Source organism: Cibotium barometz, chromosome 35, assembly GCF_041138505.1.
Source record: "Cibotium barometz isolate CiBa-2024 chromosome 35, ASM4113850v1, whole genome shotgun sequence".
Lineage (NCBI taxonomy): Eukaryota > Viridiplantae > Streptophyta > Polypodiopsida > Cyatheales > Cibotiaceae > Cibotium > Cibotium barometz.
The window spans coordinates 14,131,544-14,154,236 of record NC_141080.1 but is presented as its reverse complement, the minus strand read 5'-3'; the positions used below and the strand labels follow the sequence as shown (position 1 = coordinate 14,154,236).

The 22,693-nt window shown below is 42.7% G+C and overlaps 1 protein-coding gene across 13 annotated transcripts in view; it reads left to right on the top strand.

Moving 5' to 3' along the window:
- LOC147618182 (putative cyclic nucleotide-gated ion channel 20, chloroplastic) overlaps window positions 1-22,333 on the top strand; it is a 155,514-nt gene extending 133,181 nt beyond the window's left edge. For 2 of the 13 annotated variants that reach the window (XM_086774602.1, XM_086774604.1), the window contains 2 exons: window positions 12,354-12,522; window positions 12,642-13,157. In XM_086774602.1, the coding sequence (XP_086630728.1) occupies window positions 12,354-12,522; window positions 12,642-12,756 (284 nt within the window). In that variant the 3' untranslated portion in view covers window positions 12,757-13,157. Of the gene's footprint in view, window positions 1-12,334; window positions 12,523-12,641; window positions 13,158-19,994; window positions 20,084-20,337; window positions 20,754-21,347; window positions 21,485-21,622 lie in introns of those variants that run through there. The other 11 variants (XR_015262068.1, XR_015262067.1, XR_015262070.1 and 8 more) reach the window with 11 other exon arrangements.
- The last annotated feature ends 360 nt before the right edge of the window (window positions 22,334-22,693 follow it).

The window sequence follows — 22,693 nt, the reverse complement described above, 5'->3', positions numbered from 1 at the left end:
GTCGGTTGACTCTGAGTTAGCTGATGGCACAACCATGTTCTTGGAGGCCTCACACATATGCTAATGTTCCTTCCGGGTAGAACTGGAAGAGTTTTGTTTGGCAGTAGGGGCGCTCATTAATTGGCACAAATCTGTTGGCTTTGGATTAGTTACTCACCGAGAGTTGCATAGGGTGCAGAGCTTGGGTTTACTTGGATTAGTAGAGGATGCATTGCTAGATATTTGGGATGCCAAGTTAGGGTTGATATTTCTCCTGCACATTAGTTTGCTCCGGTACTTATGAGCATCCAAAAGAAGCTTCTTCATTGGAGCTCCAGTAGGTTAGATTTAGCCTCCAGAGCTTTGGTGGTTAATCAGGTATTGCTTGCCTCGGCTTGGTTTATTACCTCTTGTCGGTGCTTCTCTCGTTTGTGCATTGATCAATTGTGGAGATTGATCCACAATTTTCTTTTGTTGGGTTTGGATGGCACAACAAACACTCGTGTGAAGGTAACTTGGCTCATAGTTATTCAGCCCAGACAAGAGGGAGGGGGCTGAATATTATTGATCCAAATGGTCAGTGCAAGGCGTTGCTCTGCAAACTTGTGATCAGAGATTGCCTACCAGGCACTGAGCCTTGGAAAAGGATTTTTTCTTGTCTCAGATTTCCAAATGTACACCTCGTGTTGGGAGAGATTGGCTACCCAGCACACGGTTTTTGTTCACAGAGGCTGATATCAGGACACCATCTTCCCCTCTTATTGCGGCCATTGTTAGAGCATGGAGAAGCATGAGACCATTTTTGCGAAAAAAAGCTTCCTAGGTCTTTGGAACGAGTTCATCAGGGATGAGGCCGGTCAGCCACTTGGCGCATCTCGTTACATGCAGCGATCAGGATGGGAGAGATACGCATACACAGTTCTTGCTTGGAAGACCTTTGAGAGTCTCCTATTGGATCGGAGAGCTGCATCCATTCAACATCTTAGGGGCTCTCTTATATGTATTGATCATATTGATGCAGCTATTCCACATGAGTGACTCTCTAGGACCTTTCATGGAGACTATCATCCGAATTGGTTGGGAGTCTTTTCGAGGATGGACATACCTTTGCAGGTCATTGCTCTCCTAGGCCAGGAAGCTACAGATTGCATCATCTATTCTGTCATGCCTGGAGGGAGAAAGAGGAGATGTAGCATGGAGGGGATCATCCCAGATACTAGGCTTAGTCCAGTGAGGATGGTTGGTTGTTCGGGAAAGCATTGGTTCATCGATCCTTCTCCTCAAATAGTAACTCAGGGCTCTTAGTGTTTGTGGCTATATGGTGGTAGTCCTATCAGATATCTTCAGTGGGAACCAGGAGAGTGGGAGTGGATTGATGCCTTCAATCCATTGAAAGGCCTTCCCTCTTTCAGTTTCATGGTCCAGAATGCCAGGCTTCTCATCACTCGATAGATGCATAGGATCCGTACTCTCAAACCTCATTGGGAGAGCTATGATATCTCTCCAGTGATACAGCGCAGATATTGGAATACGCTTTGGCATTCATACAGAAGGAGCTAGATCTCTCATTTCTTTTGGTTATTTTTACATGGGGGTCTCTGTTGGAAATAAGTGCTCACTAGGAGTACTTTTAGTCTTGGTCATCTCAGTGTATGCCACGTGGCACTCAGGGATTTATCCCATATGCACTCATGCTCAGCTCTTGTACTCTCACCTATATATTATGGGTGTCACATCAATGAAAGTATCAATCTTGTGTCTTGTCTACACTCATCTCAAGGTATGTCTATGGTTTGTGTTTCCTTCTAGTTATGCTCTCATTTCAGTTTCAGTTTCAGTTTTATCTCTGTCTCTCCCCCATTTTTCTACATGAAAGCAGAAATCAAGTGTATGCTGTGTTCTATTTTCAGTTTACTCTCTATCTCTTGAAAAATAAAAATCTCAGTTCTGAATTTCATTTACTTCTCTATCTTGTACGGGATTAGACACTGCCAAATCTGGTAAGACCTTCCCATCTCTCTCATAATTATCTATGTTTTTCAAGCTATCTACCACCATTGATCACCAATGATGTAGATCATGGGGTAATATCATGTCTATTTGTCTACATGGACTTATCTTTGTCCCTATCCAAGAGGCACCCTTGCATTACCCGCTCTAGCAGGAGGATTGGCCTTGAGGAGGGATTATCTATCAAGGTCCATCTCTCTGTCTATCTACAATCAGTCAGTCTCTCTGTCTATGTGTTGTGATCTTACAGTCATATGTCTCTGACACTCTGTCTTAATCAGTCTATATGCCTATCTTTTGTGGATTAGTTACCCACATGTCTTTGGCATTTTGTCTATGTCCCCATTTATCTTCTATTTGTCAGTCTCTCTCATGTCTATCTGAAAGTCTCTCTCTCTGTGGGACCACTCTACTGGTTGATTGTCTCTCTCTCTGTCTGTCTATGATCCACTCTTGTCCCTACCCTTGTGGACCCATATGAGGATATCACTTGAGGAGGGGTGTCTCAGGATCTTTTGTCTCTCATGTCTTGTCTCTCAGTCTATCAGTCTTTATGTCTGTCTTCTGTCTTCTAGTCTTGTCCATCTTGTCTTCTAGCTTGTCTCTCAATCCTTGTCTAGTCTCTCTGTCTTGGTCTTATCTTTTGTCATAGTCTTGTCTTTTGTCTTCCTCCTAGTGTCCACTTAAGGAGGGTGTTGGAAATAAGTGCTCACTAGGAGTACTTTTAGTCTTGGTCATCTCAGTGTATGCCACGTGGCACTCAGGGATTTATCCCATATGCACTCATGCTCAGCTCTTGTACTCTCACCTATATATTATGGGTGTCACATCAATGAAAGTATCAATCTTGTGTCTTGTCTACACTCATCTCAAGGTATGTCTATGGTTTGTGTTTCCTTCTAGTTATGCTCTCATTTCAGTTTCAGTTTCAGTTTTATCTCTGTCTCTCCCCCATTTTTCTACAGTCTCCCCACCAATCAATGGAGATCGGTTTTCGTTGTACCTACCTGCCCGAGATGTGCCGCAGACTTTGAGACTATACAACATTGTTTATGGGGATGCAGCACTGCACAGCACAATTTTTTTTTTTCAAAAAGGAGACTTCTATTAAGTATGAAAAAAGTAAGGCGGAGATCTCAACCAATCAGGAGCCGTGTGCTACCAATAGGGTCCCGAATGAGAGGACGTGAAAAAGATACCAATGTCCCACTCTCTCATAAACTGGCCGCGCTTCCTCTCCGCAGCCCTCGAAGATCCGTGGATTCTGGCCCAAGTAGCCATGATGGTGTGAATAATATCACTCCAAATCCTGCAAAGACACTGAGAAACAAGAACGGGAGTACCCTCAATGGCCTCGGTGCCTTCCAGATATTCCAGGCTGAGATGCTAGCAATAATCTCCCAAGAGGTGTCTAACCTCTGTGTCGGAGGGACAAAGTGTGAAAGTGGCAAATCCTGAAGACAACACTGTCGAGCAACTCCTTGCCTAACCATAATGGCCAAGCTCCTATCAGTCCCCTCGAATCTCAGTTGAGGCCCAGACTGTGTCAACCAAATGATAGAACCAAAAGAAATGATAGCATCCCTCTTAATCCCACCAAAGAGGTGTGCAATCGTAGACCAAACCCTCTGCGCTTCCCTGCATTCCCATAAACAATGGAAAACCTGTCCAGACGTGCAAAGATGCTCTCATCCCCGCTCCTTTGGTTATGCCAAGAGAAAGATAAGGAATTTGGCCTTCTCTGGAAATCATCCTCAGTCCAGCAATCCCTGCCAAAAAAGAAAAGCGCGAACCACTCCCATGAGGTTTGCTCCAAAGGGTGTAAACCCCCTTCGCGTCCACCCTTCTTGTCAGAAGGTTGCTCAACCATATTAAAATCTCCTCCCACTATCCAATGATCAACCTGGGGAATGACATTTGTAATGGTGTCCCAAAAGGCCACCCTTTCACCTCTCACGTTAGGTGCATAGATATTCAAGATCCACTGCACTCTAGCAGGGATGATAACACCATGCCCAATAACATGAGGTATAATAGATGCTACCACTGAAATACAAACACCCCCTCTAGTCCCAACTGCCGAGGACCAGAAGGTGTGGCCAGAAAGCATCTTACCAATTTTGCCACACTGAGATCTATCCAATTTGTGTTCCTGCAACAAAAGCACATCCATAGACCCTCCTGTATAACAGCAGGGTGAAGCTGGTACTTCAGAAGGCGCTTCCTACCATGGGTGGGAAGCCCTCCAAGGCCCTGAACATTCCATGAGACGATTCTCATGGAAGAGAAGAGGGTTTGACCCCCAATCTAAGAAGATGATGGGCAGCTTGAGGACGGCTCTCATAATGATGGAGGACGGGAAAATCCACGGAGCAAAGTCCACTGACATGCCCTTGTCCGATTCCCTGCACAGTACCTGCATATGTACGAGAAACCTATTCGCCCTACGGAGCATCAAGGGCAATGGCATCATGCTGAAAATCGTGCAATACATGATCCCCACTGTGCTGAACATCCTGCATATCACCCCCTCCAAGTAGAGAGGAATCAACAGAATCATCCTTATCTCAGATATCGTCTCTCTGCAAAGATGCATCAGCTGACACATCCCTCTGACCAGAAACATCATCTATCTGTACATGATCCGAGGAGGCCTTCCCATCAATTGCATCAAGGGGCGGGCGTGAGAGACAGCTCGCCACACCTGGCGGACTGAAGGATGGGAAGGAACCAAGGGAGGTGGCGCCTGAGAAGCACGCTTACGAGGCCTCGTGCAACCTCGAGCCCGAGGACAATCTCGAGCAAAGTGACCGTATTGGTGACAAACCCGGCACTGATCGGGTTTACCTGCAATCTCCATACGTTGCTTCAAAGGGCCACAAGGGCCCGAAAGCAAAACATAGTCCTCAAAGAGCTCAATGTCACGGGCAAGAACCATGACCCTGGGGACAGCATCCGCCGAGGCAGTGACCACCTGGGCAGAAGATGTCGGCAAGGTGTGAAGTGGGGGCACTTGAAGAACCAACCCAAAGGCAGACCCGATGGCCTCTAACATAGGCCAATATGCGCGAGGAAGACCTGGGAATCTGAGAGTAATCGGGAAACAGTTCCGATCTTCCTTAATAGGGTTAAAATAGCTGGAGTAGGGAAGAAAGAATATCTTCCTCGGGCCCAGTGGCAAAGGGCTGCTCTTCAAAACCTTTGAGGCTGCGTCCTCAGAATCAAAATCCACTTGGAAGAAACCTCTTCCAAGCAACCTGACATCTCGAAAGTGTAGAGCGAGAGTGGCTTTAAAGGACTAAAGCTTGTTCGATTATAGAGACCATGAGTGATACTTCTAAAATAAATAGATCTGGATTGCTTATAGCAAAACAACCCATGCAGAAGTAAAGTAAAAACGAACTAAGGAGCATACCATTTTTGTTTACAACATCCTAAGTTGCAACCCAGCCAAGCAGGTAGCATCATCATCAATGTATCTAGAGAACAAGGTAGTTACTCAAATCTCTCAAGCTAAATGCAGGTGTCTGCCTGTGAGACAGATTCAGATAGTAACCCCATGGTTATTTGCCAATGTTGTGGTAGCCTTGGTAGAGAAACAAGAAATTAGCAATAAATCTATTTTGAGATCACAAATCAGACTCTTTTTAAGGTTCTATTTCCCAAACATTTAAGGGTCTCTACCCACAGATGTGGCTATGGAGTTGCTGGGCATTTTGGGAAAATTTTATAGGCATTAAGGAGTCTCAGAGGGACTAGGAATTGGTTTATGTAAGAAGCTCTGGCCATCTACTTCCCTAGCTCACCCATTGACACTTGCTTCCACCACCACACTCTCATCTTCAAAGGCTTAGCATATTTTTAATTGATTTAAGCACAAGTAGAGCATTAGCGCATTTGGATATGAAAGTTGTATCGTCACAGTGCTGGACAGTTTTCAATATTGTAGATACTCATCTCAATAGGGATGATCTTTTCTCAGCAAACAAGCAATAGACACCATGACTAAACTTCAATGCCTTTGGATGCCCAAAAAGCATCCCAAAGTTAAGGAATTAAAAGATCTCTGAGGTCTATTGCTCACCAATTAGAATGCTCTATTAAACAATGTGCCAACAGAGCACATTTGGGGTTCTATAGTCCAACTCATGGGCAAATTGAGTGGCCGTGCCATGCATGTGACTTGGGGAGCAGTTGCTTGGCTTTCCCAGTCTGGTCCGCAACTTTTCTAGCAGAGCAATGATACAAACTCTACTATTTTCATTCGTCGAGGTATTGCCCAGCATGGTTTATTGCAAGATGTCCCTCACTCTGATTATACACCCCCTAGACGGAGGATTGATACCAGATTGTTGCCAGTATTACAACAGGACAGATCTTGAGAGCTAGATGCACGGAGGCTATTGAGGGTGTCCGGATTATTGGGTCTCAGTGCATTAGTACTATATGGGGTGATATCATCCATACTCTCATGGCTAGTTGGGCTCGTATTCAGGGGTCCTCTTGTTCCGCACAGGCAAAGCGTGTTGTAATGGTGCGGGAGTGGGACCATGGCATTTTCTTTTCCTCTAGTCCCACAGGTCTCTCATGGCATCATGATGCTCCTCAATGGTTCCTTAAGCTGTCACTAAGTTTTACATACAACCATGTCTTTGCTATCGTGTGAAGTGTTACAACCATATGCACATTGGACTTTGATACATTCACATTATCACGATTTTTCTTGTTTGGCCATGCATTTGCAATATGCTCAGTGCTACCGCAAGTAAAGCATTTTCTCTCGCTCATATACTGCTTTTTCATTTTCGGAGAGAGACCATAGTCTCTCACTTGGAAGGGACGCTTCTTGGTAGACTTATTTTCAGCCTTTGGACCATTTTTATCTTTGTTTTGGTCCTTTTTAGGTGGCTGTCCATTATTTTGCAGGTTTTGGACAACCCTCTCTTTGCCTTGAAATGAGGGTTTAGCCTTATTGGATCGACTCAACTTGAGTTCCAATTCCTCGGTGGCAGTGGCGGCTGCGATTAATGTAAGGTGTGACGAGGATACATTTGTAGTCCTGCTTTGTACACGAGTTGCAATCACAATTGAAAACTTCTCTTCCTTTCCGCCTCAATGACATGCATAAATGGAGACACCTCCAAAAGCACTTTCCAAAACTTTTACACATATGCATTCACCGTTTTCCCCTCATTCTGCTTCACCCAATCCCACTTCATTGTTATCTCATTCAATGCATTGGGAGGCAAGAATTGGGCATAGAACCTCTCCTTGAACTCTTCCCATTATCTAACAGGATTCGGTGAGAGCTTCTCTGTGAGCCACCAATGGGCAACAGTGCCTTTCATGAACATGCTTACATGCCAGATCATGGATTTTTGAGTGAAATCCTCATCACTAAAAGCAATATCAAACTAGGCAATAAAAGCAAGTGCCTTTGATGCATCATATTCTCCATGATATGCATCAAACTTCCTGGCATCATTTTAGGAATAAAAGGTGATGCATTAGGCATAGATACATGTGCCTTGTAAGCATGAGGCATGGCTACCTCCTCAACACACATTGGTGCATTTTCACCCATAGCTTCTCCCACACGAGCACACTCGAGGGCATGAGTGGCATGAGAGATATTCAGAATACCTGCACCAACAAAAAATTGTAGCCCATGTTGCATGTGTTGTGCATGCACAATTCAGCCGGCAATGGCATTTGACACACATTTTTACCACTGCCATAAATATTGCATCCATCATGGGCTATACATAAGGTACTCCTGCATGGCGTGAAGTCGTTGATGGTTCCTCTCCAATAGCATGAGGATTCATCCTCTTAGACATAAGTTTTTGTTCGAGCACCTGTGGGGATACCAACATGTGGGATGGTTGCCTTTTTGGTATAGGCATCCTCGGTTGCATGTGCAACCCTTGAGCAATCATTGCCATTGCATGATCCATATAAATTCAGCTTTCTTGGCCTTCAAACAATCATGTACAAATGTATCCTCCGGTAGTAGAGCTCCAATTCTTCTTGTTGTTCATAAAGAAGAGCCTGCATATGAGTAAGTTTAGTACTTAAGACTATGCACTCTTCTTTCTACATTTTCTCTTTGCAACGGGATGGCTGTCCCACATGTTCTTGTTCCCTAGTGTGCACAACATGAGTTTGTTCTTCCTGTAAAGAATTGGAAGCATGCATTTCATTATCCCCGTCTCTTGTGTTAGCATCTGCAACATTCACTATATGACTGTCCATAGTGTTCTAAGTGTAGAGATACCTAGTGTTCACGACCGATGATCGTCTTTCACGATAGAAGTGAAAGAGAACCATATGCTCTGATACCAATGTGACTTGGTTGAACACAATGCTAATCAATACACTTAAATACACCAAGATTTAATGGACAACATGCTCAATACAAGTAATTTGCTGAATTAACAAGAAATGCACAATGAGCTAGAATGGCTATAGCCCCTCCCGCCCCTCCCTCAAATAAAGTATATTGATCTTGGGAGAATCAAGTACATAGTGTCATGGGCATTTCTAACCAAATTTCCATACCAATGCATATGAATACAGCATTGCAAACAATGTCGTTGTCAGTGTACACTTGCAACTCACACTACCCTCTCAAGTGCCCATGTTCCCTACCATCTTCTCTCTATTGTTCCACCAATACGAGGTAGCAACAATCTGCCATAGAGCACGTAGGACAAGAGAACACTACACAGGGTATGTGAACATGGAGTCCTGCTCCTCCCTCCTGCTACTTGCTTCCATATTTAAGCGTCAAAGCTTACCAATTGTAAGTAGAGTCGATGACAACGGAAGTCTTCACGATGGAAGCATTTGGAGTGTTAAAATCTTCAATTTGTCGCAATCCTTTGCGACAACAGTCTTCAAGAGGATGAACAGAACCTTGGGAAAGCTTCCCCTTTGGTTCAACTTGAGAAAGGAAGGCTGCTGAAATTAGAGTTTTCAGTAAAAAGACCAGAATTTACAACAAATATAAGAGCTATTTTGCTGAATTTCAGTCATTGGGAGTGTGGGAATGTGAACACCACCTGGAAACACTCTTGGAAAACACACTAGCAAGCTTGGATATCGAGTTGGGAAGGAGAAAGTGCAGAAAATATAGCCAAAAGGCCTTAAGAAGGGGGGCGCCAACTTCTAGAGAGAGAGGGAAGAGAGATACGATGAGATGTCCATCCTAGATGTCAGGTAGAGTGGACAAGTGACTTGTGGTACAAGCTGGGATAAACACATGGCTAGTTGCTCCCTTTGTACAAAGGGGATAAGGTCTGGGCGGTGGGCATTGAGTTTTGTCCACCTCAGGACATCAGTGTATGTGAACACAGGGTTGGTTATAATTTATAAGTGAGTTTTGGTCCTTGGGCGACCAAAACTTAATAAAGTGTGTATGAATTAATGCTAATTTCTAAGGCTAGGTTTATGACCAATACTTACCACCTGTCACATGCCACGTAACCATGTCAGTAAACAATTTCACACACACGGTTCACGGGCAGGCGTTCCTTTACCTGAAACTACACATTGGTCAGGCAAGCATGAAAATAGCATGCAAATTCAATTGCAAGCAAGCACATAAAAATGCTGTGCAATGCAGCATTGATATGGACAATCCCTGTTCATGAGAATATACTAAAATAGACATGCTCCAGGCAAGTACATGAGGTACAAGACCCAATGGAACACCAATCCTCGAAGCATTTCCGGGCATGTACAGACAGGCACAAGTCCCAACGGAAAGCCAAGTCCACATTATCACATGAGTGGCATCAATCCCCGGCATATGCAACTGCCATGGACACCAATCCAATGCACATACATAATGAGAAAGCACGGGTGGACCAATTGAGTGGCCAAATGGTGACAAAAACCTTACCTCTCGTGCCCACTCCGGAGAAAAGCCAGGACTGTGGCTCACATTGATTAAGCATTAAGCTAGGATTAACCCTCACATACATACTAAGTGTTGATTAGCGCTAAGCATAATGAGATTAACCGTAATTAATGAGACCTAACACAATGACAAGAGAGCATAGTTTCCACTAAGAATTATATTAACCAAAAGAGGTTGCACCACATTGTACTCCCTACACAGATCCTAGTGAGTGAGAGCTAACTGAATTTATAGGCCTTGATGAGCTAGGTGCCTAGATCCACTTGATGAGCTAACTGAATTTATAGGCCTTGATGAGCTAGGTGCCTAGATCCACTTTCCTCTCCACCTTTCCTAGATCTTCTCCACCTCTTCTACACAATAGAGAGGTGCCTTGATCAATGGTGATTCATGCCAGGAGTGCCACCCGGCCCTTGATGTGTCACCATTCTAGCCTAATGATAGAACCTTAGAAAAAAAATCTTTATCTATTAATCCACTAAGGAGTAATGTGACCTTAGACCTTAAAGTATGGATGTAGATCACTTCCATTAGCACAGTCAAGAACACTAGACAAGTCCTTTTCGGAGCTATAGTGGATACCACCTGGAGAGCTTCCTTAGTAACTCAGTAATTTGGGAGGATTCACCCACACCCCTCTACTTGCCCCTTCACCCACACCCCTTGTGGAGCAGCTCTTGCCTCACAGGATGTTGATCCTTCTTTGGAGAATGAGGCTTTGTAGGCACATGATCTGGATCCTTCACATGAGGATGTTGCATTACAGTTACAGGATGATTGTACCCTTGAGGATGATGTTGCACATTCGCATTGTCATGGTACCTCTCCAGTTTTGAGGACTAGCCCTGGCTTTTCCTTGAAGTGGGAGAGAGGTAAGTTTTACATCGTCAAATTTTCCCTCCCTTACCTATGCGAGACGTACTTCCGCCTCTAAAGGGGGTCCTTCGTCGACCACGAGATCTGGTCGTTCCTACTCTGAGTCCTTATGAGGATTCTCTCTTGGAACATTCAGGGTCTTGGGGGTTTTTTCCCGCGTCGGCAGAAACAAATTGTAAAAACCCCAACTTCATTGTGCAATCACAGGTGGACCTATGGATGTATTGCTCTTACAAGAGCATAAACTAGATGCTAGCAAGTGTGGGAGATCAAGCAAGCGTCTCTCGGGACACACCTTTTGGTCACCAGCTGTTGGTACCAAGGGTGGTGTCTGTATCTCTGTTTCAGCTTTGATCTTGCCTTGCATCATTGGACATTGTAGGCTTAGTAATCTGGGAGGATATTGTATACACCCTTATGGCCATGTAGGGCAAGATTCATTGCTCCTCACACCACAGTAGCCAGGAGAGCTTCCTTCATGGAAGAATGGGACCATCGTTTTTTCTTTACATATATAGCCACAGGGCCTTCATGGCATTTCTACTCCCCGGATTGGTTACAATTGCAGCATTGCCTCAATTCTTCCTTCATGGAAGAATGGGACCATCATTTTCTCTTCACATATATAGCCACAGGGCCTTCATGGCATTTCCACTTCCCGGATTGGCTACAATTGCCTCAATTCTTCTCCATTTGTATGAGGCTTTTACAGGAGTTTGTCCTGAATTTTTTGTAACTTGGTCATACTTAATAGAAGTTGTCAAAAGATTTCCTAGAGTCCACAAAATATCAGTAGAAATTCTAAGAATGAGCATGTGCTTCTTTAATAGCAGTAGAAATTCTGACAATGAGCATGAGCTTCCTCAATAGCAGCTGTGAAAGTGAAGATATGATCCAAAGTGGAATTACTGCACGTAAAACCAGGCTGTCCTTTTTCCAGTGTGCTAATCAAAGATTCAAGAACTGACAGCCAAGCTTTGATTAGCACCTCCCACATAACTTCCCGTGCAGGGAAAAGCACCCTCCAGCCCAACCCTCTCATAAGCTCCACTTCTGTATGGAAGCTCTTGTACAGACACCAGAGACTGTATGGACAGCAGACCTGTATGAACAACCACCTATACCTCCAGATCTGCACCCCTGTACGGTTGATATCTTCGCGTCTGTACAGAGCTAGTTTCTGCCATATATGGGCTGTGACATCTGGCACGTGTGCAAACTGTAATGCCAGCCTGTGTACGGCTTGTACGACTTCTGTACATGCAGATGATCTTTTCAGCTACCATTGATATCAATTGGGGCTAAGCAACCCTTAGAATAGGTCATTGAGAAGTTACACAAGGCCTTTCAAGTGAGAAACTTATCGGTCCCTGTGGACCACATTCTTGAGGGGGTTCATTATTCAACCCAATGTATCATGTTGTTTAGAGGTTATCTATAAATTCCTTACCTGTAAATCTTGGCTCTTTAAAGGAACACTTTTTTTTTTCAAACTCAATGTGCTTGTGTATTTTTTACTTGTTTCTACTACGAACTGTTTTGTAGTAACCTCAAAACTAAGCAGGTGGAAGACGAGCACGACACCGACCTGTGGGACAGCATGCCATATCAAGTACTACTGTAGTATGCTTAGGGACTGTAGAGGCATTTTCTCTTAGTGCAGCAGATTTGGAGGAGGTAACAAAGCTGTACAGCCGCTTCTTGAGGAATGCCAAGGTGCAAGGAGCAATAAGGTAGGTCATGAAGGCCACAGTTAATGTGCATGTGCATGTGTGGGTGTGCATAGTGCTGTTTTCCACAAGAATTAAAAACTCATTGTTGGCCTTATCCTAATTGTTTTGTTTCTTTTCAGATATGAATCCCCCTACTGGAGAACACGAGCTGCCACATGTATACAAGTTGCGTGGAGATACAGTAGGAGGAGAAATCGATCCAATACACAGACTCTGATGAGTTCACAACCATAAACATGGTGAGGTGGTTGTGTCTATAGTGAAAGCTGCTACATAACATGATTCTAGTCTGATTGGTGTAAATGTCTTTACTTGCAATTCACGACAAAAAAGGACATCTTGCTAGCAACTTTAAACTTCTGTGAGAGATATTGGGTATGATGCCAATGCTTGTATTATAGAAAAAGAACAAGAGCATTGCTCAAATCAAGGTGTTCATTGACAACGAAAGGGATAATTTGGATTGGGAAATTAGCAGATCTGTACCCATATAGGTAGCTTGGGGGACTATTAAAAGCCCCCCTGTTAGTTCAGGGTGCACACTCCTCATTCTTCAAGCCAAGACAAACATTTGGAAGCTGATTGTTACAGGCAGGGGTGGAACATAGGTGGCACAGGCGGTTCAATTTTCACCACATATAGGCCAGACATTGTGTGTGTGTGTGTGTGTGTGTGGTGGGGGGGGGGAGAGAGAAATGAAATGAAATGAAATGATATATTAACGTCTTCAGAAGGCCAAAATGACCTATGAGACCAAAAAGGTTACAACAATTGGTGGATCTGATACAATGTTTGTGTAAGAAAAGCTAAAAACAACTAAACAACTAACTGAAACTGAAACAACTATGAGAGAGAGAGAGAAAGAAAGTTGTATTAACGTCTTCAAAAGGCCAAAATGACCTATGAGACCAAAAGGTTACATCATATCCATGAGGTACATCATCCTGGGTACAAAATAGTAATAAAGAAAGATAACAAAAATCTAGAACTTTAAAATCTGATCCAGGTACATGAGCAAAGAGCTCTCATATCACCCTAATACATCCCTCATGGGCCACTGTGACATGGTGCTCAAGGTGGTAAAATTGAGCTGGCGTGAGAAGGTCCTGCGATGATGGCCGGGATCCTCCTGTGGTGGCGTGGCCGTGGGCGAGGCCCATGGGGTCTGGGGCATCAAGCTCTGCATAACTCAGTGGCTCTGTCGAGTGTCACACCTCTCGACCGAGCTCATACACTAGCCTATGGTCTAGGTATGATGGGTGGATCGGCCCTCGGAGTGCTGGTATGGAAGAAGTCGGTGGGAGCTCTCTATGCTGGTCCTCGAGCGAGTACAACTAATCTGGATCTCACTAAGGACTCCCTGTGTCTACGGAGCTCTAGAAGAAAAAGTCCCAGGCATCTCTGATCCAGGAAGTCCATGATCCTGGAAAGTTGTCCGAACCCAGCTCGGAAGGCCTTGGAACCTCCCCTGAATCTCATGGTATACAAGGCATCGGCATATGTGATGGTCCTCTGTCTCGGGCTCTGTGTGACAGAGCTAGCATATCCTGTCCTCTAGTGCGGCCGCCCTAGGCCCATATCTGGTAGTCTCCACTCTGAGAGAGAGAGAGAGAGAGAGAGAGAGAGAGAGAGAGAGTTAAATTAACATCTACAGAAGACCCCAAGGGCCTATGAGACCAAAAGTAATACAATGGTACCATGGATATACTGAGCCATGGAAAACTGAAAGAAAAAGTAAAATGAAAACATCTGACAGTACATGTGATCAACAGATGATCCTGTGTAGAGTGAAATATGCTGTGATCAGCTAATGTCAATACCCGCCACGGCCAAAAAAAGTAAAATGAAAACATCTGACAATACATGTGATCAACAGATGATCCTGTGTAGAGTGAGATATGCTGTGATCAGCTAATGTCAATACCCGCCACGGCCAGAACCGATCTAATGGTGGAGTGAATGTCAGGCCTCTGTGATGGAAGCGTGACATGTCGGCGGAGAACCTCACGAATCCGTCTGTGTGGTGGAGGGTCCTGATGCTCTAGGTCGGGGATGTCTGGCTCGCAGAATGGATCGAGCTCTCTCACTAAGAACTCTTCTGGGGCGTGGAGCTGGAGCGTGGGTATAGGTGGTGGGCTCTGATGTCGTAGCAGAGGAGCTGTTTTGGACAGTAGATTCCAATGTGGATGTATGTACCACAAAGAAATCTATGATGGCTCTCTATGAGGTGTCCTGTCGGAGCCGGGGTTGTCTCTCAGCATGTTGCCTCAACACTACATCCCTATGTCGTCTCATCTCCATCAAGTACATGCCCAAGCACCTCTTATCCTCAAACTGTATCACCGGTGTGAGTGGTCGGAATCTCCCCCATATCTCGGAAGAGGCAATGGAATCTCCCCCATATCTCATAGTAAGCCGGGCAACTGAGCATATAATGGGCCTCATCCTCTACTGCTCCTGTGATGCATATTGTGCATGTCCTCTCATGTGGGATATCCTCAACTCTGCCAATCTCTACTCTGAGGCGGTGGGAGGATACCCTGAGTTGGCCGATCATGATACGCATGGCATGTGACGTGTGTATCTGTATGTATCTTAGGATCTCAAAGAAGACATCCTCGGAGAGTCTCAAGAATTGATCTCTGTAGAACTCACACTTTTTACCAATCTCTGACGTAGACACCCATGTCTGGTGTATGTGTAGCCCAAGTAGATCTAACCAGATGATCCGGTTGATCTCCTGACGTGAGAGATCAAGGTATGGGGAATCGAGGCTATACTGAAACGGGGGGAGACAGTCCATCTATATGCCATGTGCATGAAACCATTCGACTACCTCAGAGTACCATGCATGTGTCGGGTGAAATGCGTAGAGATCGAAAAGAACACCAAGGGCGAATGCATTCGCTGGGCCGACACACCCCCAAGTCAAGGTTAGATACGCCCAAGCCGCGTCGCACCCAAGGAACTATCAGAAAAATGAAGTACTTCTTAATCGATTATCTACTAGATTCCATAAGGAAGAGTACCATGCATGTGTTGGTAATGGTGGTGGCCGTGTCGAGGAGGAGGGCAGCCAATTCGTCTCAATTGCTCCCTCTCCCTCTCACCGTGTAACTGCATAGAGGACTCTACTGCTAGTCGTGGGAGGCGATCTCTATCAAGCGTGTATACATGCTGAATATAAGTGACAGTCTGAAAAAGGGCATCTGTAACCAGTGGGGCCACCCCCAACTCTGCATGTAGAATGTCATGTGGTACAAATGGCTTACTCCTGATCATGCGTGACAACATCATCACCCGTAGCCTCTCTATGCTCCTCCAGTGATCCTTCTCTAGGCCTGGCCCCCAAAGGGCTGCACCATACATAGCTGTTGGTCATACTAGAGTATCAAAGAGCCAACACTTAGTGCGGGATTCTTGGAAATGTGCCAGGAAACACTCTCTCCATACCGGCTAGGGAGGCGTGCCCCCTCGCAAGTCGGTCAGTGGCAGCTGTGCTCATGCAAAACAAAGGGACTGTAAAAGTGACTCCTAGATACACATACTTCTACACAATCTCCACTGGGGCATCTCTGTATATGAAAGAAAATCGTGAGGTGATTGCATAAGATGTGTTGAAGACCATAACCTTGGTTTTGCCCAAATTGATCGTAAGGTGTCTCTCCCTGCAAAATCTGTCCAATGTATTTAAGTGTTTCTGTAAACCCTCGGCTGAATCTGAGATCAAGACAATGTCGTCAGCATATAGAAGAAAAAAGAATGAAAGGAAGTCATGTTAACGTCTACAAAAGACCAAAAGTGCACAAAAGAGAGAAGAAGACGAAAAAAGAAAGAAAGAACGTCATGTTAACGTCTACAAAAGACCAAAGTGCACAATGTGTCCATGAAGTGACGAAATCATGGAAATAAAACATGATAAAAAAACCCAACTAGAGTTGAGAGGAGAAACAACAGCCCTGAAAGTTCCCACTGGTACAACAATGATATAATGTGGGGATACAAGTGGGTCATCAACCATATAAAGGTCTCTCCCCACATCTACTACCTATGGAGGGGCATTCTTGTATTGCTGGAGGATCTCTTGGACCTGAAGCTGTGGGGTGGAGCATCTCGTTGGACTAGTGAGTCTCCGATGAGAGAGAGAGAGAGAGAGTTATATTAAACATCTTCGAAAGACCCAAAGGGTCTATAAGACCAAACAAAATATTATAATGGTACCATGAGGTAACATGGTCATTTAAAGGTGAAAAAAACATAGACAACTATCCACACATGCAATGATGATGATAGCAATGTCTCTATATACATGGAAAAATACATCACCATGCCACTACAATATATAGTACATCGATCTCCATCCTTTCAAAATATCCAGCGTTGGAGAGTCCATGATTGATGCCTACTACTAGTGGGAAAGTGTCTCTGGTGCTGGAGGATCTCTCTGCCATTGTGTGTGCGCGTGTGCGTGCGCCATTTGTGTATCTGTCGCAAATTTGACGTGCTTCTGACGCAAATCTATCGCATTTCTGACAAGCATGGCAAACAACCACAAGACACGGAATAAGTCAGTGTATAAGCACTCAGCTGCACTCACTCCATTTATATAGGTAGAATTGAAGGAAGCTTCCAAATCGCAAATTATCACAGCTCCTCACCAGCGCATTTGCAGAACCATAACCCGCCTTCGTCGGCTCCCCACCAAACTATGTGCAGGGTCATAAACCATAGCCAGCTAAAGTCGGCTCATCAGAAATGAAAGCCATGTCAAGCGCCAGAGTCGGCTCAGCAAAAATGAGAGCCATGTCAGGCGAGTTAACCTCGCATGCATGAGATTAGGTATAGTTTATTATTAGAAAGGCGCCATATGTGAATGGTCCCTAGTTACGAGGGAGTTATGTGAATCAACCTTCCAAGGATTAACACCACTAAGAAGGGATGCACCCAAATTAAAATGTGCAAGTGAGAGTGTTTGTGTGTGTGTGTGTGTGTGTGTGTGTGTGTTTGTGGGGGAGAGAAATAGAAATGAGAAGTATCCATTTTTTAGTGAGTTTATGAAAGATGAGAAGCATGTGTGTGTGCGCGCGCGCGTCATTTTTGTGTGTGTCGCAAATCTAGCGTGCTTTTGATGCATATCTGTCGCATTTTTTATGCAAATCTGACGCATCCCTTGCTTGCGACCTACTCTCTCCTTTGCTCTATCTTTCCTCTCTGTTCAGCACCTAGTCTATAGGATTTTATGACGTTCTTTTTAAAGAACCTAAACACAGAGTAGCTTTGCTGGAGAAATCACCTCTCATGTTTAGCACTCAGTTGGTTCATGTATTGCCGCGGTCGGCAATAAAGACTACGAAAGTGTCATTAAGCATAAATGCCCTATGTGGATCACAATGAAGCATATCCGTGAACATTTTCCTCTATTGGCTACTTCATTAGGTAATGTAATTTGTCTTCCTCAACCTACTGAAGATGGAAATCGTTTTATGATTCTCTAGGATAACTGCACCTCGAATAGCAATAGTTGTGCTTTTTTAGACCTTAAGATCACTCAATCATCTTCAGGCTTCATAGTAGATATTTATGACAAACGCTTATAACCTGAATATGCTAACTGAAAGATCATTCGGATGCCACACCTTTCTTCCAAAATTTCTGATACAGCTAAGTATGGTGTTATCTGCTCTCAACTTTTTAGATTCTCTTGTATTTGCTCTACTAAAATAGCATTTATCTCTCAATCGTGCCATCTTATTTTGCTGCTTATTGAAATAAGATTTTGAACAAGGTTTGTTCTTTCATGAATTGTAGTAAGTTTATCTTTGATATTTCAACTTTTGAAATGTTTAAAATGACAAGGAATAAGTTTATAGAAGTGGGGAGCTGAAAAGCCCACTTAATTCATAATTCAATGCTCTTTTTTGTAAAAGTGGCTTGTTCTAGCTTAGAGTAGGGTTTATTGTTTTAACTTAGAGTAGGCCTTGTTTAGTCTTTTTGTAATTCTTTCTCACTCTAGCTTAATATAGACTTTTTTTTGGTTCTTTCCTATGTTTTGTGATTCTTTGTTGTTATACCTTAGAGCACACTTTGAGTGCTAGTCTCTATCATGTCTAAGTATGTCCATCACCTCAAGAGAGTGATCAAAACTCAGTTCACTGGTTTTATAAAGCACGCTCTTTTGGACTAACCGGTTTTATAAAGCGTGTTCTTTTTATACAAACCTACACCTACTCTTGGGCACTAATGACGTGAGTAGGGATGTCATAGCTGATTGTCCACACTATACATGATAGAGTTGATGAACCTACACTTCATGTTCGGGCTGACATTGGAGTTAATGGTTGCACTTTTGAGTCGAAGTCTTTTTTTAAAGTTTAGTTTAATGTTTGGTTCTAGCTCGTAAGTGCTTTAGGTCTAGAGTTTATAGTTCTCTGTTTTGCTATTTTGTGGTGTTATTTTGTATCTTAGCTCAAAAGGTTTAAGTTCTTATTATAAGAAGAAGTGTGTGTATGCTTTTGTGTGTGTTTTTTTTATTTTTTATTTTTAAAGTTTCTTTCATTCATGTAATTGTTTTGTCTTGTTTTTTTGTTTCTTGTTTCTTGTTTCTTGTTTTTCTCTTCTTTTCTTTGTTTTTTTCGTTTGTTTGTTTATTTGTTTTTGTTTTTTGTTTTTTGTTTTTTTGTTAATGTTTTAATTAAAAGTCTTTCTTTGACATTATCTTTTCGTTTCCTCTCCTTAGTAGCTAGGTTTGTTAGTTTATTTATTTTTGATCTTTCAAATGCTTTGTTTTTGTCTTTGTCCTTCTTCACTATTATTTCTTTCTCAAATCTCTCAATTTGTAAGTTTAGATTTTTCTAACCTTATGAAGGTATATATACGAGGCCTGTTGTTCTCTCGGTTTGTATTGGAATAAAATGTATTGATAATAGACAACTTGGGATTGGTCGTCAAAACTATGAGCTTATTTGGGACACCTTTGTTGGTACATGCTTTAAATGTAAACAATTTGGGCACATCTCCAATAAATGTTCCACTGTCATTCACAAACCACCAGCTGTGGCTCAATCTTTGGTGTCATCAGTTTCACCTTCTACTTCTACTACAAGTGCTATTCCTATGTCATTCTTTGCTACTATGGTTAAACAGCAAGAAAAAACAAAAGGTTCGTTGCATGTAGTTAATTAGCAAGCCTGCACCAGTAAGGTTGTGCCATGTGGCAAGACTAAAGGGAAAAGTACAACGGATTAGGATGGTTTGGTTGCCCCAAAAAGACTTTCATGGTGCCATTGTACAAAAGTCGTAATTGGACCCATACCCAGGAGAATGTAGCTCATAATGTGGATTCATTAGTGGCTAATGTTCTCAATGCAAAAGCAAATCGCACTTCCAATGCGGTCTCACGTAGTTGGATTCAAGTTTGTACTAGAGATACTCAAATCTTTGATAAGCATGATGTTATTTGGAATGTAATGTAGGATCCAGGTGGAATCAACCCATATGGATAAGTTTCTCTGTCATGTACATAAGATGCTTCCAATAAAGTGTGTTACCTATAATGTACAAGGTATTTGCAACTCTCATAAATGGAGATGTTTATGGGATTATGTACATATGATGAGATGAGATGTAGTTTGTTTTGCAAGAACATAATCAACATGAGTATGGTAGCCAAATTGACCATTTTGCTGATATGACATTTTCTATGTGCGAAGCAAACAATTCTTGGGTGTTGCTTTTCTTTTGTGACATGAACTGGAGCTAGTATTGGAATACAATGATTCATTAGATCGATGTGTGATTGGGCAATGTATTTTGCAGGGTGAAATTTTTCAGTTTGCACGAGTGTATGGATCTCAATCTTCCCATGAGTGACAAAGGATTTGGAAATTCTTCAATTCCTATTCTTAGTTGACAAATGCTTTCGTTTATGGAGGTTTTAACAAACTCTCCACAAAGGGAGGACAATAAATCTGGCCCTTCTCATATGTTGTTACATGTTGAGCGTCAAGCTTGGGACAATTTCATCCTACAACCTAATGCCTTTGGTCTTTGTCTTTCTATTATGGCTGGAATTGCAAGATTCACTTATGAGTATAATGCTCATGCTCAATACTGGGCTAGATTGGATAGATGGTATACACACTCGATAGTATGAGTCTTTCTCATGTAAGCTTTGGGTTAATTATGCCTTGACACTCTATGATCATACGCCACTATGGTTGGCATTATAATTTCATATGCCCTTGTGGGAACCTCCTCTCCAATATCAAAGATTGTTGCACATAAATAATAGTTCTCTCTCGCATGATACTTTCAAAGTTTTAGTCCATGATGTTATTTCTCCACTCTCTACCCAATTCTTAGATGCAAGGAATGCAGATAGTCATTGGCGACTATGGCAGGTGGTATGTTGTTGATGCCAGCAGGCAAAGAGTTGAAATGGCCAAGCAACAAATCCACTCGCTCACAACACTCAACCATCTTCAATATCTTATACAAGATCAACAAAATCTGTTGTGTGAAGCCAAAGCATGTGTCTGTGAATCAACTAAGAAAGCTACAAAAATAGCAAGTTAATTCGAGATGTAAGGAAATCCAAGATAAAGGTTGCTTATCGAAGCAATTTTCCAAAACCTTGCATACTAATAGACAGAGACATAAAATTGTGCATGTTAAGAAATTTGATGGCAAATAGACATCCACAAAAGTAGAGCTTGCAATTGAATGTGTCAATCATTATTAGCACATATTTCAGAGTTCATTTGTTGTGAATGTTGATGTCCATTATGCTCATAAAATTTTCTTAAATTGTGTTCTTTTTTTGCTAGTCCAACCTTCAAGGTTTGCAAAAGCACTCAACTCAACCAGAATGGTTTGTAGGAATGCAAAAGCACTCAAACAAAATTGTTTTGCAAAAGTGCTCAAATGGAATGCAAATGTTGGAAGGATTCTCCCTCAGAGAAAGGTGTGTATCCCATTGTTGACTTTGAGACATGATCTACCTTTCAATGAGGAAGAGCTAACACATGTGTTACATGGCATGGGACATTGGAAGTCACCTCGTTGGGATGGTCTAACGGTTGAATTCTTTGTTGGCTTCTAGGATATACTTAAAAATCCGATCTTGACCATGATTAAAGTTGCATGGGAGACAGGATGTATCCGTACTTCCTTGAAAGAAGACCTTGTGATTTTGGTGCCTAAAAAAGCATAAGGAGAATCCTCTAATGATTGGCGACCACTTATGTTGATGCTTGTTATCTACAAATTGGCAACTAAATTGCTTGCGAATCGTATTGGTTGACTACTTTTTCATGGTTTGCATCCACGACAATATGGTTTTGTCTACCATAAGATAAATTATGGATAATATTGTGAATGTATATCTTGCGATGGAATATGCAAAATATACTATTCACGACGTCCTTGTTATGCAAGTGGATGTAGCAAAAGCCTTTGATACAATTCAATGGGACTACATAGCTGAGGTCATGGCTGCAATGGACTTTGGTCGTAAAATATAATATTCACGACGTCCTTGTTATGAAAGTGGATGTAGCAAAAGCCTTTGATGCAATTCAATGGGACTACATAGCTAAGGTCATGGTTGCAATGGGCTTTAGTCGTAAAATGCAACAAGCTATTTTTTGGTTATATCAAGATAGTACTATCTCTCATCAAAGTGGACATTGCAAAAATCTATGCATCAAGGATGCCCTCTTAGTGCATTACTATATGCAATTACCACACATCCACTTTTGATGTATATGGATGTCTTGACTGCATAAGCACAATTACATGGTCTACAGTTACCCAATGGTTCACATTTTGTGGCCTAGGCCTATGCAGATGATTCTTTGTTCATGCCTAAAAATGATCCAAATGATCTCCAAGTGCATATGAGAACTTTGGAATTATTTGGTAAAGTAGGTAGACTTTATATCAACTTTTCTAAGTCTAAGTTGCTTTTGTTGACTTCTTGTGAGACCAGCATGCATTGTTATGGACAGGATAAATTATTTCGCTAGACCACTTGGTTAGACATTTGGGATATCTACTAGCATGGTATATGTTTATGTGCATGTTGCCATTCATTGAGTATTGAACAAATTGAAGGCTAGGCTAGCATATTGGAAGCTTTTTACATGGTCGTGCATCTCAGAATTATTTAATC